This window comes from Engystomops pustulosus, chromosome 4, assembly GCF_040894005.1.
Source record: "Engystomops pustulosus chromosome 4, aEngPut4.maternal, whole genome shotgun sequence".
Taxonomy (NCBI): Eukaryota; Metazoa; Chordata; class Amphibia; order Anura; family Leptodactylidae; genus Engystomops; species Engystomops pustulosus.
In genome coordinates, this window is record NC_092414.1 from 161,042,054 (window position 1) to 161,058,504 (window position 16,451).

Consider the following 16,451-nt stretch of genomic DNA (forward strand, 5'->3'; position numbering starts at 1 on the left):
AAATGAAATTGAACATAGACAACCAAGTCAAAAACAAATTGTAATGATAAATTCCCTCAAATGTAATGTGGCATTGTTTATATATTAAATATATAACATTTATGACTCTATTTTTCTTAATTTATTGTTTGTTAGAATTACAGACAGTTATTTAGAACATAGGAGTCAATGGAAACATCAAAAGTTTGGCACAACAAAAATAAAATAAGCACCAAGAACATGGGGAGAAAAATATCCATATAAGCAAACAAATATTTTGCCCAACAAAAATGTTACAGTCCAAATCTGTCGGCAGTTCAATATCAAGAATAAATAAATCTTCCTTAAAGGAAAACCAAATATTCTCAACACAATTTAGGAAGGAGGCTGTCAAACCGCAATAATAATAAACAATAAGGCAAAGAAGCTGAGAAAAGAGCAGAAACAGACAGAAATGGAAGAAGGGAAGTTTAAAGGGGTCTGGGCAAAGATTTAAAAGTATGGATGGGGACGTTATGCTTATTATGGACTTTCACTTTGGCCATTTATTCTGATGGAGTCTCTGCACATAGATACAGAATATGCCATTATCCCATGTAAGCATCATAGCCGAAATCCCCGACGGGGTCTAAATCTTTTATTCAACGGGCAAGTCAGAGTCTTGAAAAAGCGCTTAATACTGCAAAATGGTCCGTTACCTTCCGCAGTCATTGTCCAAATGTTATGTACCTGCCTGGTTGAGACCACATCAGTGAGTGCTACTCTTTTCTTCTATGAGATTCTTACCATCGGTTTAGGTGTGCACCACCGTGTCTTACAGTCTACTTCTTTCTACGATCTATGCGTCTATCCATACTGGTGACTGTAAAGCAGTGTATCTTCTCTCCTGTGATAGCATAAACATGTACAGTATGTTCTCAGAAGATAATTTGTTTCATATTTATCAGATGTTAACTTCAGTGACCAAGTATCTTATTGCCAAGGCCCTTGTAAGTTTTTTGTCAGAAAATAATAAAAATGTAGATGATGCAGTAGTATTCCCTATTAACAAAAAATCCTATACCTAATTAAATCATTCTATAACTGCCATATGTGAATTATTCAATGAGAATGAGATCCATAAAGTGTTGCACTTAAATGGAATTTTTAACACAGTAAAAATCATTAATGGTAAATTGTGGTATAGCCTAACACCACTATGAAACAGGAAAAACACTTGGACTTGAATGACAAAAAAGGACTTATAGTCTAGTAAAAAATGCCTAATTTTAACACAGTAATAAGAAGATAAAAAATTATAGTGAATGGGAAGTCTGAACTGCAGAGGAAAATATTATATGCCACTTTGACTAGTTGTAATTGCTGCTGTGGTGCCCCATATGTAAAACATTAAAACATTTAACCCATTTTTTACCACACAAATAATAGACTATGAATTGTTGACTAAGAATCAAGTTAGTTAGCCAATGCAAACTAACAATGGGACCTAGCACAGGCCACAGATCCAGATTCCACAAGTCCACATTTGCAGCCATTTTGTATTACTTTTATCATTTTAAATACACAAGAAAGACAAATCTGCTAGGAATTTACTAAAGAGAAATTAGGATATTCCTGTATGATGAACTGTTAGAAAGTAAGGACAATTATTACCCATCTTTGTCTTTACCTGCCAATAGTCATTTTATTCACATTATTCAATATAATGTGAATTGAGCAAATGTAATTCTGCAGTTCTTCACTAATCATACCAACAGCCAAAAGGCTCCTGTTCCCTTCAATCTAAATGCTGTTTTGTTTTCACATTTGGTAATAACATTTGTCCGGTTTTTAAGTCATCACCTAGTGGATCCACGTTGCAGAAGCTGAGATATATTTACAACATTTGAGGTCTGATTTGTGTTTCATTTTTACAGCCAAATGCTTTTCAGTCAACACATGTGGTATAAATATCAACAGAGCTTCCAGTCCAAGTTGCTCTTGGATAAGGTTTATAGAATTCATAGAAAGGATCTTTTGTTTTCTACGTCAAAAAAATATCTCAGAAACTGCCAGCTCATATCAAAACTTTTAAAAGCCAAGTTCTAAAAAAAATCCTTATTGAAGGTTGACTTGTCCTTCTTACAACTATGTCCTGTCTATCAAGAGGTCTATCCAATGCGTTCATATCATGCCGCCTTCTGTTAGAAAATTCCATGTTTAAATCACAGTTCAGACAACTAGAAAATTCTATTTATAGACAACAGTTAAAGAAAAAGGTATATAAAATAACACATAACCTAGAAGAATTCTTTATATTTCTCTAAGAAGTATAGGATTCAGGGGGTACAAGGGAGAAAGAAATGAAAGTAGCAACAGGTGTATTGTAGAGTCTGAACAAAGCAAAGGATATTAAGAACAAATAGGCTATTGAGAAGGCCGAAGATGCTTTGGAAGCACAGGATGTTTAAAAAGCACAAGTTAAAGAGAAAGTACAAAAAACACATTAAAATATAAGACTAACGCAATAATCTTCTATTCTTTAAAGGGGTATTCCAAAAATAAGCATAATTCGTATACAGATGAGCCCTTAAAATATAAGCTAATACAAAAAAAATGTTGCTGACATAGACTGTAATTAAGAATTAAAATGCTACTGGCCCTTTAATCAGTCGGTTGATTTTCTATGCACGGAGCAGACACAGGACAGAAGATGGTCGCTGGTCACATGTCCACATCTCATGTCTTGCACCTGCTTGGGAAGGTCATGTGATCATCACTATGTTTGGCTGTTGTCGGTTGGTTGCAGTGCATCCAGTATGGCCAGTGTTATGGTGAGATGTCACCAGGACAGTCTGTTACATCATTAGAGCATAAGAGGGAGGAAGGGTTACTGAGACCTAAAGCATCATGGGACTTGTAGTTTCCAGTGGCGGACATCTTGGTGATAACTCTGCCTGCTTTAGAAAGCCGGTAACATTTTGTAAATCATAAAATCAAACTATTTAAGCTCCATTTTTTGACTAATGAGTTTTTGCTATTTCCATTTATTTACAGGATAGTGGGTTTTTGTATCATATTCCCGCAATACCTCTTTAAGTAAAGTCGATACATATTAGCTTAGCATTGGTCAAACTAGCTAATTTTAGCCTTGCCAACCTTAAAGGAAACCTACCACTGCTCACATGATAAAATCATGAGAGCAGACCACCTGGTAGGCTATTTAATACTGATGCCGGCACATACTTTAGTTAGGCACAGCGATCGTTAGTTTAGCTAAAAAAATGTTTTACTTACATATGAAAATAGCCCTCCGGTGCTACCCCTACGTCATCTTCGGAAGGAAGATGCCTTCCGATCTTTAATTATTCCCGCCTCCTTCATTGTAACCGTCCTCCTTCAGGTGCCGAGAGCCGTGACGTCACCAAGCTCTCGGCACCTATCGCCGGCCGGCTGTGTGAGAGTTAGTATCTGCGCATGCGCTATAGGTGCCGAGAGCCGTGATGTCACCAAGCTCTCGGCACCTATCACGCATGCGAAGGAGGCGGGAATAATTAAAGATCGAAAGGCATCTCCCTTCCGAAGACGACGTAGGGTAGCACCGGAGGGCTATTTTCATATGTAAGTAAAACATTTTTTTAGCTAAACTAATGATCGCCTTGCCTAACTAAAGTATGTGCCAGCATCAGTATTAAATAGCCTACCAGGTGGTCTGCTCGCATTTGGTGAACACCTATGTAAAGAGAATGACCTACCGTACTTAAGGCTACGTTCATGGTGTTCACTATGTACCATTGGTGTATGTATAAGGAAATGCTTCCAGTACATACATCTAATGTGTCTCATGGCCTCTGTTGTCCCTATAAAGAGTTGTTGCATAAATTGGAGACACCTATCAGGTACAATGGCTGTGGGAACTGAGGACCAGGTTTGGCGACAACTTGTACTAAACATGTTTTTTAAGTAATGGTGGGATCATTACATAGGACTACATATCATCAGTTCTTGTTCTTCTCTTCCTTAGGATCACCATATCCCAAAGTGAATTGGCTGAAGAAAGACTTCCCAATGCCAGAAAACACATTTGTGCTTTCTAATGGCTCTCTACTGCTGGCAAACATCACAGAGGACAGAGAAGGAACATACATGTGCATTGCAACAAATGCTCTTGGAAAAACGGTAGCGATGTCTGCTCTACACTTATCTGGTTCGTATCAAGATCTCTTTCTGCATTCTTTTCTTATGAGCTAGTGTGTGGTGAAGTTTTATAATCCTATCACTTTTTATGGCATTCCTGAGAAATAATAGCTGTAGCAAAATGTTGGGCCTTTATTTTTTGAAATTCCTAATCTTAATGAAAAAAGGCAGCTTTGGGTTATTTTGGAAATTGTAACCTTTAGTCCAGCATGTGGTTTAATCATGACGTCTGTCTGCTCTGCCTTGCGGTTCATTATCCTGGTATTGTCCTGTACTGTACACGTGCAAGCTCATGAAATCCTAACCAACCCTTTTAAAGTTTAGGGTCAACTCTTTTTTTAGATCTGCATATCCTCATCAAGTTTTAACAAACTTTTTGACAATGTTTCCAGGAACTGAGTATTTTTTTTTTGGTTCTTTGTTTTAAAGTTCTTTGTGCTGATATTAGGTAGATATACCTATTCCTGCTAAAGAAAGCTTTGTGTAATACATTTTATCCATATATATGCTAATGGATTCCAACATATATGAAATTTGTATGTAAGTCGGAACTGTATACTTCATAACTGTAACCCCAGTGAAATATCTTTTTGGTCTCTGTGACAATTGGATTTAAAAAATGTTGGATTGTCATAAGAACCAGGTTCAACAATAAAGCTTAATTGCAGATACCTGTGATAACTGTTATAGCTGATTATTGGAGCCTAAGGCTAAAGAACAATAAATTACCAACATCCAGAGGTCCGTTTGTAACTAAGGGTCATCTGTGAGTCGGGTAAGTCGGGTCTTCTTAAGTAGGGAACTGCCTGTACACACTGGACATATACATTACACATCTGCTCGAAATCTTAAAAAAGTCCACACAGTCGTGATTTTGTTTGTTATTGCTGTGGGTTCCCTGCAGGTTTCATCCTACGTATTGCAAGAAATCCATGAATTTAAATGGTGCATATTTAAAATCAGAATGTCAGGTCCGTTTCCACTTCTGGTTTATTGATGTAGCATGTGACAGAGTCTTTTGTCAAGAAGCAGTAGTTGCCAGTAGTGAATTATAATATAGGCAGTTTGGGCAGTAGCTCAGGGCCAAAGCCTTCTAGGGGGCCCATGACCATCCAAACCACCCACCAAATGTTATACAGAGAAGGACCTTCACCCATGAAATCCTTGTACATCTCTACCTGCTCTCAATACAAATGTACAAAAGAGCCATTTCAGGACCTTTGAAAGTCCTCCAAAGGTCCTGAAACCACAATTTAAAAGCAGGTAGAAGGGACGCATTCTCCATTCCCCAAGGGGCCTGATTCTAGCACCATATGTAGGAACTGATTTCTGAACTTGGAGAGGCTATAATATTCATACAACCCGGGCCCAAGGCAGTCTTACTCAACCCCAAGTAGTTGCCTTCCATGGTTACACAGCATTTTTCTCTATCAGCATGACACATCATTGAGCATATAGCAGCTAAAGTTTAAACTCAGCCTGTCACCAGATTTTAACCACTTCAGGACTAAGCCATTTTAGGGCTTTAGGACCAAGGCAGGTTTTTTTTTAATCTTCCCTGTGTCACTATAAGAAGTTATAACTTTGAAACCCTTTAACATATCCAGGGTACTTTGAGATTGTTTTCTTGTCACACATTGTACTTCAAATTAGTTTAAAATTTGTATGATTTTAAAGTTCTAAATTCTCTGCTTTTCAGGCAGATAGACATAGCACCAAAATCACTTCATAACTAACACTTCCCGAATGTCTGCTTGGCATGGCTTTTTATGCCTCCTCTCATTTTTCTGGAGTGTTAGGAGGTTTAGAATTTTGGGTGCAATTTTTCACATTTTTATGAAAATTGACAAAACCTACATTTACAGGGGTCCTTTGAGTCTAAATAATAGTAAAACCCTGTAACTCCTAGAAACTGCACCCCTCAACGTATGAAAAACCAACTATAAGAAGTTTGTTAACTCCCCAGGTGTTTCAAAATGGAAGTGCAAATTACAAACTGTAAGTTTTTTTAGATAATACATTAATTTGGCCCAAAATGAAACATTCAAAAAGGATCATATGGCAAATAGCTCCACAAAGAATGATCAATTTCTTCTGCCAATACCCCATATGTGGTGATAAACTGCTGTATGGGCACATGACAGGCCATACAATATAAGGAGCGCCTTTCAGAGTAGTATTCCACTGTTAAATTTGGATATATGGGGGATTATTTTTTCGTGATTAGATCCACTTTTCAGGTACACATTTTAGAGGGACTCAATTGCTAATTGATTACATGTTATTAACTCTTTCTTGGGGATAAGGAAAAAAATTAATTCTGGTTTTAAGGTGTTTAGCTTTTTTTTCCCGACCATTCAACATACTATAAAAATTTTTTTATCTTTATTCAATGGGTCACCACGATTGCAGCGCTACGCTCTTTATATTGTTTTTTATGGGTCACTTGTATTGCAGAATACAGAACTTGCTTGTTTTTGCATCACCTTGTATTAACGGGCATAACATTTTTGTTGTTTTGTTTACAGAGCCGTTTTAGGGCTTGTTTTTCTGTCGGACAAGCTGTACTTTTTGTTGGTATCATGTCAGGGTAAATGTTACTTTTTGGTCACTTTCTGTTTTAATTAGGTTGAAACTGAAAATATCATAACTTTTGCAAGTTTTTTATACGGCATTCACTGTGCCAGTTCAGTAACAATTTTATTTTATTGAACGCATTGTTATAGACTTGGTAATGGCCAATATGTAGTGTTTTTGTGGTGATTTTCACTTTTTTATGTTGTATGTGATTTTTACATGGAATGGGGGCACCAGGGGACTTTAATTCTTTAATTAATAATTTTTTTACTTGCACGTTTTTGTTTATTTCTGTTTTATTTTGTCACAGTGTGGGACAAGGACAAGTGATCATTTGATCACCTGCTCAGAGTAATATACTGCAATACTGTACTGATGTTAGATCCTGCTGAAAGCAGGCATCTATTGACGGCAGCTCTGGGCTCCTTCATTGGACCCCAGAGCTGCCATATAAACGATTGGTACCCCTGTGCCTGGCACAGAGGTGGTCGGTCGTCCAGGTAAGTACCGGGTACTGCCCTATTGTAGCCACAGTCATTATGATTGCAAATCTATAGGGTTAAACAACTATTCTGATCCCAGTTGTTACCGAAGGAACCCAAATTTCTCATACTGCCATGATCCCTTGGTGATCGCCCAGGGTCAGCTTCTGAGCCTGGGGGATCACCATGACGTAACTGACATACTAGGCGCCTTTCCTGAGGTGGCTAGTAGTTTAATGGGGCAGACTCCCTTTAATGATGCAAAAATAAAACACAATTAAGTCATTTTACCTGGATGTACTTCAGGGTATTTTAAAATTGTTGGACAAATAGTTGAATTTACACTAGCCAATATAAAAGTGGTCCTATATTATCTTATACTGAAGTTGTGTTTTCTTTGCAGTTGTGCGACCATATTGTTGTCATTTTAAAATTAGCTTCTCTTCAGCTAACAATTCTACCACAGTTTACTAAGCCTTGTAGGATATGTGCACAGTATATATTATATCTGAGAATTTTTATAATTAGGTTGATATTAACTGCTGGTATATGTAGTAGGATATAGTGAGCACACAAAAGGTACAAAAAGGTTTCATTCAACACTCATTTCTGTCGTAGGGATCAGCTAACTCTCTATTGTGTGTAAGTAAGTATTGTATTTGTGGATAATGTATAGGCTTTCTAGCTGAAAGAGTTGACCTGTATCTCATCATTTTAGGTAAGAAAATGTACAGCCCAACTGAAGAACAGACTCGGAAAGCCAAAAGACGAGTTCTAATGGCATCTACAGTTGGAACTAGCATTGTGGGTAAACTCGGAGACCTTTTACGTATTGGTAAATCTCCTTTTACATACTAATCTCTAGTATTTTACATTCTGAGCTAATTTTACTGAAATAGAAAATTCAGGTGTAATTGTGATAAAAGGGAACCTGTCACCAGATTTTAACTAGTAAACCTTATTGCAGATTCCCTTAGCAGATTTTCACTAATACACCTAATTACAGATTCCCATAGCAATGTTAACTATTGCCTACCAAGCAACTTTTCAGAAGGAGCAGAGAGTCACAAGAGGGAGATGCTTACATCTCCAGCATCTCCCTCATTCAACCCTCCCTTCGTCCAACGCCATCTTCTGCTCCCATTGAATTCCCACGTCTTCCCTCTCACAACCCAACATAAGTCAATGAGCGAGGAGAAGCCTTGCGCTCACAGGGAGTCAGTGGAGGACGCAAACCTCACTGTGCATGACTTATACTGGGTTGTGTTTGCGCAGGTGTATGTACTCAAAGGGAGTAGAGGATGAAGTTGGCCAAGGAAGGGAGGAATGAGTAAGATGCCGGAAACAATGCTGACCACAGGGACTCATCCGAATAAGATACACCCCTTGGGACTTGAGTGGTAAATCAATAAAATATAGCAATTCGGTACATATTTTAAAAAAAAGTGTTATATTTTTTAATTGATCAGACATTCTAGTATTGGGGATATGCAAAATGTATATTATTGTTTCTTTAATGAATGAACTGTGTAAATCAGTGTTATAATATTATAATATTTCTGGTTCTTCTGTAGGCTGTCCAGTGCAAACAACCCATCAAAATACTATTCACTGGTTTCTAAGGAAGCAACCAATTGAAGAGATCAAGGACTTGAAATATCGTGTTCTGGTTTCTGGACGGGTTCTAGAAATCAACCCTTTGTCAGAGCAGAGTTCTGGAGAGCTCAGATGCTGGACTTCAAATGATTCAAGGATAGTGTCTGCTTGGGTGAATGTTTCTTTAGAAGGTGAGGCCACATATATTTTGGACATTTTAGGACATATTCACACAAACGTATGCCCGCTGAGCCAAAGACTGGTGGGCATACCTCCAGAGCCAAGGAGAGGAGGAGGGGTGACCACTACCCTCTCCATAGAGATATTCGACATATGGGCCATAACACGGGGAAATATGGTACATATCCATATCTTTTTCCTGTGTACGGAGCGGTACAGTGCTGCACGTGTGTAATGGGTGGCAGCGCTGGTTTGTAGCAAAACATACAAGGAAATATGAGGCTTACCTAGGCGAGGACTTGCTGGGGTATATTCTTTACCCTGGGTAAAGAACTGGAGCTTGCAAACAAATGCTCAAATTTATGTATGAAATATAAAACAAATTTGAGGAATTTCTTTTTTTCATTTAAATTGTATAAATGTGTGGAGTTTGTACAAATTTGTAAAATAAATAGAAATAGCAAACTCTGTACAGTACAAGCAATAATTTAGTGTTCTCAATATGCCACAGAATAAATTACTACAGGTTTCATACTGTACCCAAACCTTGATGTCTGCAATTGCTTCGAAAGCCCCGATTATGCTGAGATGAATGTTTTTAATTCCTCATGGTTTTAGTTGGACATTTATCACAAATACAAGTCAGCACATGCTAGAGAAGGGCTTCAGATTGTAGTAAATTATCCCCTATGTGAGGAGTAGTTCACTCCACCACCCTCGCAGAACAAAGCGCTAACTACATGCACCTCTCAACTGCAGTCTTCTTGTACATTTATCAAGACCAGAGTTTTAGCTGGAGCCTGCATAGATCTGTTCCCATTAGCAATAAACTACCCGCATATTCACTCTTGCATATGTTTCTTGCTAAAACATTATCAACATGATTCATGCAAATTCTCCAATGGAGAAATAAATGACTTGGACTAATTAGTAAGTAAATTGAAAAAAAAAATACCTGTAGAAAAGAAAATAGTGGAACACAATGAATTAAGAACGGCTTGATGACTTACAGTAATGAGGCTGTGGATACAGCTGGGAGCCATCATTTGTTGCTGGTTATGGTAGAAAATCTGTCTCTTTCTATAGTCTTGTTAAAAAAAAACTCTGTACTAGGTTTAATTTGAGTGTAAAAAAAGGATGGGCAAACAGTTGCGGCGAATTGTAGCTTGCATCTACCAGTTCTCAGAAGTCTGAGACAACGTAACCCCTTATAGATTTATCACTGCTTCCACACCTGTTTTTTTTATATATGAATATATATATATATATATATATATATATATATATATATATATATATATATATCCCTTTAACATTGGTAATTTTGATTGTCGTTACACTTACCGAATAAGTAAGGTCTAGTATGGCAAGTCAACTTTTTATGGATATTTGAACGATTTTATCAAATGAATTACCAAAATATATTTAGTTTGTTACATTGGGGTGGTTCCTTCTTTGTGGCCTCCAGCTGAACATTTGCATTTAGCCTGAGGGAAATCTGCACACAGGTGCTCAGACAGTAATCTGCAGAAAATTGACATCCTGTGGATTATAAAATTTGTAGTTCAAGTCATTTTTCAAGGGAAAAAACTCTGAATCCATAAACTAATCATCATGTGTATCAATATCCACATGCACTTCAATGGATCATTCAGCCCTTGGATGCAAGCAAGACTTTATCCATTTATTGCAAGCAAGCTATGATCTCAGAAATGGTGATAGGCAAAGTATATTATAAAGTTGCAGAACTTTCTTTTAATAAAACTGGTAAGCCCATTCATAAATGTATGATTTTGACATCATGGATAATTTTCTAATGTAACATCTGTTTGCCACAGTATACAGGCTGGAATATGGGGACTGGAGTACGTGCTCAGCAACCTGCGGAAACATGGGATCTCAGTTACAAACACAGCACTGTGTGAACAGGGAAGGACACAGAGTGGATATTTCTTTGTGTGAACACCTCAAACCTTTATTGGCCAATTCTCAGCCGTGTAACATACAAGACTGCCCTGCAAGGTAAGTGATGGTGACTGCCATATCTAGAAAGGAAATGAAGTATGTCATTTACAGTATTTGACATGTTACATATTCCTAGATGGGCAACAGGTTCCTGGTCGGAATGTTCCAACTCTTGTGGCCCAGGATACCAGCAGAGACTAGTTGCGTGCCAGCAGATCTTGTCAGATGGTGGTGTGAAAGTGCTGCCTTTAAATTCTTGTGGTTTTACGGATCGCCCAGCTGCACGGAAGCCGTGTTCTGTCGATACTTGTGGGGACTGGATTCCTCAGCCATGGGGACAGGTAAATATGAGTTACATTCTGCCTTATGATGTCATGGTTATAACCAGGCTATGGGGCTTTAGGATTTCATAAGCCTTCAACAGGCTTCACTTTTGGTCTTCAAAACCACAAATTTTCTGAAACTATCTCTTTGTGAAACCAAGGCAAAATCAAAGGTAAATGCACAGTGAATCTACATATTTTCCATGTGGGATTACCTCACATGTTCTTCAGGATTTTACACAATTTGGTATGGTCTCTCTGAACCACAAGTGCAGGAACCTTAAGTCTATCTGTACAAGTAATAAAGTAGTATTAGAGTATATGGAATTGATGGCATTCCAAAAACCCATCAGCAGCAAAAATGTTTATGTTTCAATGGAAAGGTTGAGATTCCCCCGGCCTGATTCCAATAATATGTCATAAATATCAAATCATTGGTCTCCAACTCCCCAAATTAAGATCTTCAGACAAGTGATGAGGCCACAATATGAGTACATACTTGTTACCTGTGTCTTTGAGTTTGTGTGATGAAAGCTTTCTTGGTACATAAACTCATGAAAAAATGGTGTGATTGAAACCTAAGGGTGTAGTCACACTTACTACTTTGACTAAGTGAAGGGGGAGTGCCGTGACCCTGAAGGGGGGGGGGGGGTCCCAGCACTCAGTGTCTTGCATTTAAACAATACAAAACACAGAATGATGGCTACCGTCACATATGCGTTTCTATGGAAGGTAATAATTTGTACGAGTGTTTTAAAGCGTGTCATGATCCGGGGTCCAAAATTTTTTTTCGGTCCACGAGTGGGCTTCTCTAGGCCCTGGCACTTGCCCGGTAAGATGGGGCCTGGTTGTATGGAGAGCTGTAAATTTCTGGACACATTTACTAAGCTCTGTGCATTCTTTCTAGTGCAAATTGCTTGCACTGCTTGCACAGGTAACATCTAAGTGTTGCACGTGACCCTTTGGTGTCGTAGCTGCACTATTCTTAATGCAACATAAATTTCTGCAGTGAAGGGGGTGTTTTTTTCTTTTTAAAAAGTTTCTAATTATTTTTTTCATTAGGGCTAGAGTTATCATTTCCCAAACCCTAATGAAAAAATTGTAGAAAATTAACCTTTTTATTAAATCAGTGTTGTTGAGGACTACATAGGTTATCACACAATTACAGAATAAATGGAATAACACAGGTTAGGACCAATTCAATTTAAACCTGAAACAAATCTTTTGAAAGATTCGACATTTCTTCAAATCCAATCTTGTATGATTCACTCATCTCCACTAATGAGTCTGGTAGTACTAAAGGAGTCATTGACCAGATGAATTATTTCTATAACTGGACTCAAAGCGTATCAACATAGAGCAGTTATTTAGTTGGACCCCCTTTTGCCTTCAGAACTGCCTCAATTCTTCGTTGCATAGATTCAACAAGGTGCTGGAAGCATTCCTCAGAGATTTTGGTCCATATTGACATGATGGCATCACACAGTTGCCGCAGATTTGTCGGCTGCACATCCATGATGCGAATCTCCCGTTCCACCACATCCCAAAGATGCTCTATTGGATTGAGATCTGGTGACTGTGGAGGCCATTTGAGTACAGTGAACTCATTGTCATGTTCAAGAAACCAGTCTGAGATGATTCCAGCTTTATGACATGGCGCATTATCCTGCTGAAAGTAGCCATCAGATGTTGGGTACATTGTGGTCATAAAGGGATGGACATGGTCAGCAACAATACTCAGGTAGGCTGTGGCATTGCAACGATGCTCAATTGGTACCAAGGGGCCCAAAGAGTGCCAAGAAAATATTCCCCACACCATGACACCACCACCACCAGCCTGAACCATTGATACAAGGCAGGATGGATCCATGCTTTCATGTTGTTGACGCCAAATTCTGACCCTACCATCCGAATGTCGCAGCAGAAATCGAGACTCATCAGACCAGGCAACGTTTTTCCAATCTTCTACTGTCCAATTTCGATGAGCTTGTGCAAATTGTAGCCTCAGTTTCCTGTTCTTAGCTGAAAGGAGTGGCACCCGGTGTGGTCTTCTGCTGCTGTAGCCCATCTGCCTCAAAGTTTGACGTACTGTGCATTCAGAGATGCTCTTCTGCCTACCTTGGTTGTAACGGGTGGTGATTTGAGTCACTGTTGCCTTTCTATCAGCGCGAACCAGTCTGCCCATTCTCCTCTGACCTCTGGCATGAACAAGGCATTTCCGCCCACAAAACTGCCGCTCACTGGATGTTTTTTCTTTTTCGGACCATTCTCTGTAAACCCTAGAGATGGTTGTGCGTGAAAATCCCAGTAGATCAGCAGTTTCTGAAATACTCAGACCAGCCCTTCTGGCACCAACAACCATGCCACGTTCAAAGGCACTCAAATCACCTTTCTTCCCCATACTGATGCTCGGTTTGAACTGCAGGAGATTGTCTTGACCATGTCTACATGCCTAAATGCACTGAGTTGCCGCCATGTGATTGGCTGATTAGAAATTAAGTGTTAACGAGCAGTTGGACAGGTGTACCTAATAAAGTGGCCGGTGAGTGTATATAGTTGGCTATAGAAGCATGACTAGTATTTTTATGAGATTATGTATTAGTCCATATCTATACCTTGCAGCTTACTACAAGGCAATGTTGTGTGTTTTTGTATAATGCTTGTATAGTAAAATCCATCACCTTTGTATGTTGTGCCCTAACATCCCAGTAACTCTACTTATTCACACCTTGTAGAAAGTGGCAGCTATAGAATAACATATAGCTGCAATTAAAAGTCTGTAGACACTATGCAATTCAGCTTGTTGTGTATGTGGAAATGTACTCTATAAAAGTTTGATTCTAGAATTTTTTTATTATAGTCATTTTGTATAGGGAGCTGAACCAAAGCAAACATTGCAGTGTAACCGTGTTAAACCCCCTTTGGCAGAGATAGTGTAATGAGTAAGAGAGCTTGGCTTCTGTCATGCGCCCCTTGTCGGAGGATGATTGGACATAATTAAAATACACAGCCCAAAGCTTAGAGCAGAAGCACTGCAGATGTGTGTAGAAAACCAATAACAATTATTAAACTTCACAGAAACATTAGTCTTTGTGAGAAAATTCATCAGTGGAATAAGGCTGTGCCGTCAGCCAAATTTAGGTAAGTTGGATTTAGCACTTTCACTGGCAAGAACCTAGAAATATATATACATATTTTTTAATTAAATGTCCTACCACTGGGAAACTACAATTTTTTCCCACCAAAGCCAGCTTGTTTCCATGTCTTTTAGGTAAGGTTTATATACAGTAGATATATGGAAAGTTTTCCGTATTGGTACATCCCAAGCTACCAAATCATTTTCAGTTTTAATTTTTTTTATTATGGATTTTTTTAATGGGAGTCTAATACCTCCACGAGCATCTGTTGGCAGCATATTGTAGATAAATACACAAGTCCAGATCTGTGTTCCCAAATGCAGCATTTTCCAAATCTGCACAATGTTTGGTTGGTTCTATGAGCACCTTTCTTTGAGGTTTTGTAAAATTAGTACCTTGGGCATACCCAATGGCCGAGATTTTTTTATGTGCAGGGTGCACCTAATTATTGAAGATTGGTGCACTGTCTACAATAATCTTGTGCAACCTGCCAGTGCCGATCGTGCTTAAACTTAGTTCCCTCCTTGAGCTGCAGAACTTTGTAGCAAAGTTGACACATGGCAGACGCGCCACAAAAGTTGCGCAGACTCTTTATAAATACATGAGCAAGCACTTTGCATGCTCTTTCAGTGCAAAGTCAGACAGAAAACTGGCTCAGCCAGATTAATAAATGTGGCCCAATAACCAATATATTGATAAATTAGTATTACTGTAGTATTTCTTCTGGACTTAGTAGTGTTAATCAGGAGTCACAGATCATCACTTATTTATAACATGTCCAATAGACTAGGTAGAAATACCCCCTCAAAGGCGTTTTTGGCCTGGCTATTGAATACACCATCAATATCAGATCAGTGAGGGACCATACCAAACAGGTTATCAGTTTTGTGATCCTGGAAAATACCTTTGAAATGAATCTACAACTATAAGCCAGTAACATAGTCTATGTGCTTATGATGTGGAATAATACCTCAACATGTATATAAAAGCAGTTCTTTCTCTACTATTCTTTTTCTATGGTTAGTCGAGTGCAGATGGAAAGGCTCTCAGATCTTTGTAGCTTCCAGTCACAGAAATGGTTTGTTTGGCTTACACTTCCCTTTCAAATATCCATCCAGATGTAAGATTTAATGGAGTCGGAGCTGGGGACGTGAGTCTGTGTTCATACTGAAAATATCTTTCCTTTCAGTGTTCTAATCGCTGTACCGGACAAGGAATGGGTTTACAGCATCGGCACATACTGTGTCAAGACCGGAATGGAAGCACCGTGCCAGACACTTACTGTGACAGGACCAAGAGGTATTTGATCCCATATGAAACACACTCCGAGAGGCCAGTAACAGAATACAGATGTCACGCTCAATGGCATGCCAGTATTATACTGGAAGAAAACAGAAAATAGAAAAACCTGCAGATTGTTCTGTCACTCACTTGTTCTGATGTTCTGCTGAGATCATCTAGAGATCTTCATAGCTCTCCCCATTTAATAGATCTTCACATTCAATGTCTCAGCAAAAAGCTGGAAAGCTGAGTACAAAAGTAACGAAAGGTGGAAAGGGTTCCAGAGGGATAGAAAGGAGCCCTAACATCAATCTACAATAAGCTGGGAATATTCTCTGTCACCTTTTAAACATGAGGGAAGATCATGAGGATGATACACAGTGGCATAACTTTAATCTGCAGGGCCCCGGTGCAAAGTCTGTGCCAGGCCCCCTGAATAAGATGTATGGTATATAGTACTAATCTTCTTATATGGGAAAGTGACACCTTATGTTCCCCTAAGCCTTCTGGGCCCGGTTGCGATCGCACCCTCTGAACCCCCTCAAGTTACGCCCCTGATGATACATATGTCATATATACATACAAATGACTACATGAATAATTATATAGTATGGTTAAAGTGAATCTGCTAAACCATGCCTTTATGTATGGTGTTAGTAGCATCAGAACTGTAATAACAGATAATATTTCAGGATTATAGCTTCTGCAAGAGCACCAGGTGCCCTACACTTCTGTGTCCTACACAAGGTCTTTCA

General features: G+C 38.7%; 1 protein-coding gene across 1 annotated transcript in view; it reads left to right on the top strand.

Annotated features, from left to right (window-relative positions):
• The window catches only part of ADAMTSL3 (ADAMTS like 3), a 332,874-nt gene that overhangs the window by 309,500 nt on the left and 6,923 nt on the right, over nucleotides 1-16,451 (top strand). The window contains exons 24-29 of the mRNA XM_072148344.1: nucleotides 3,983-4,165; nucleotides 7,933-8,049; nucleotides 8,789-9,001; nucleotides 10,829-11,012; nucleotides 11,092-11,296; nucleotides 15,605-15,714. Of these exons, the coding sequence (XP_072004445.1) occupies nucleotides 3,983-4,165; nucleotides 7,933-8,049; nucleotides 8,789-9,001; nucleotides 10,829-11,012; nucleotides 11,092-11,296; nucleotides 15,605-15,714 (1,012 nt within the window). The remainder of the gene's footprint in view (nucleotides 1-3,982; nucleotides 4,166-7,932; nucleotides 8,050-8,788; nucleotides 9,002-10,828; nucleotides 11,013-11,091; nucleotides 11,297-15,604; nucleotides 15,715-16,451) is intronic.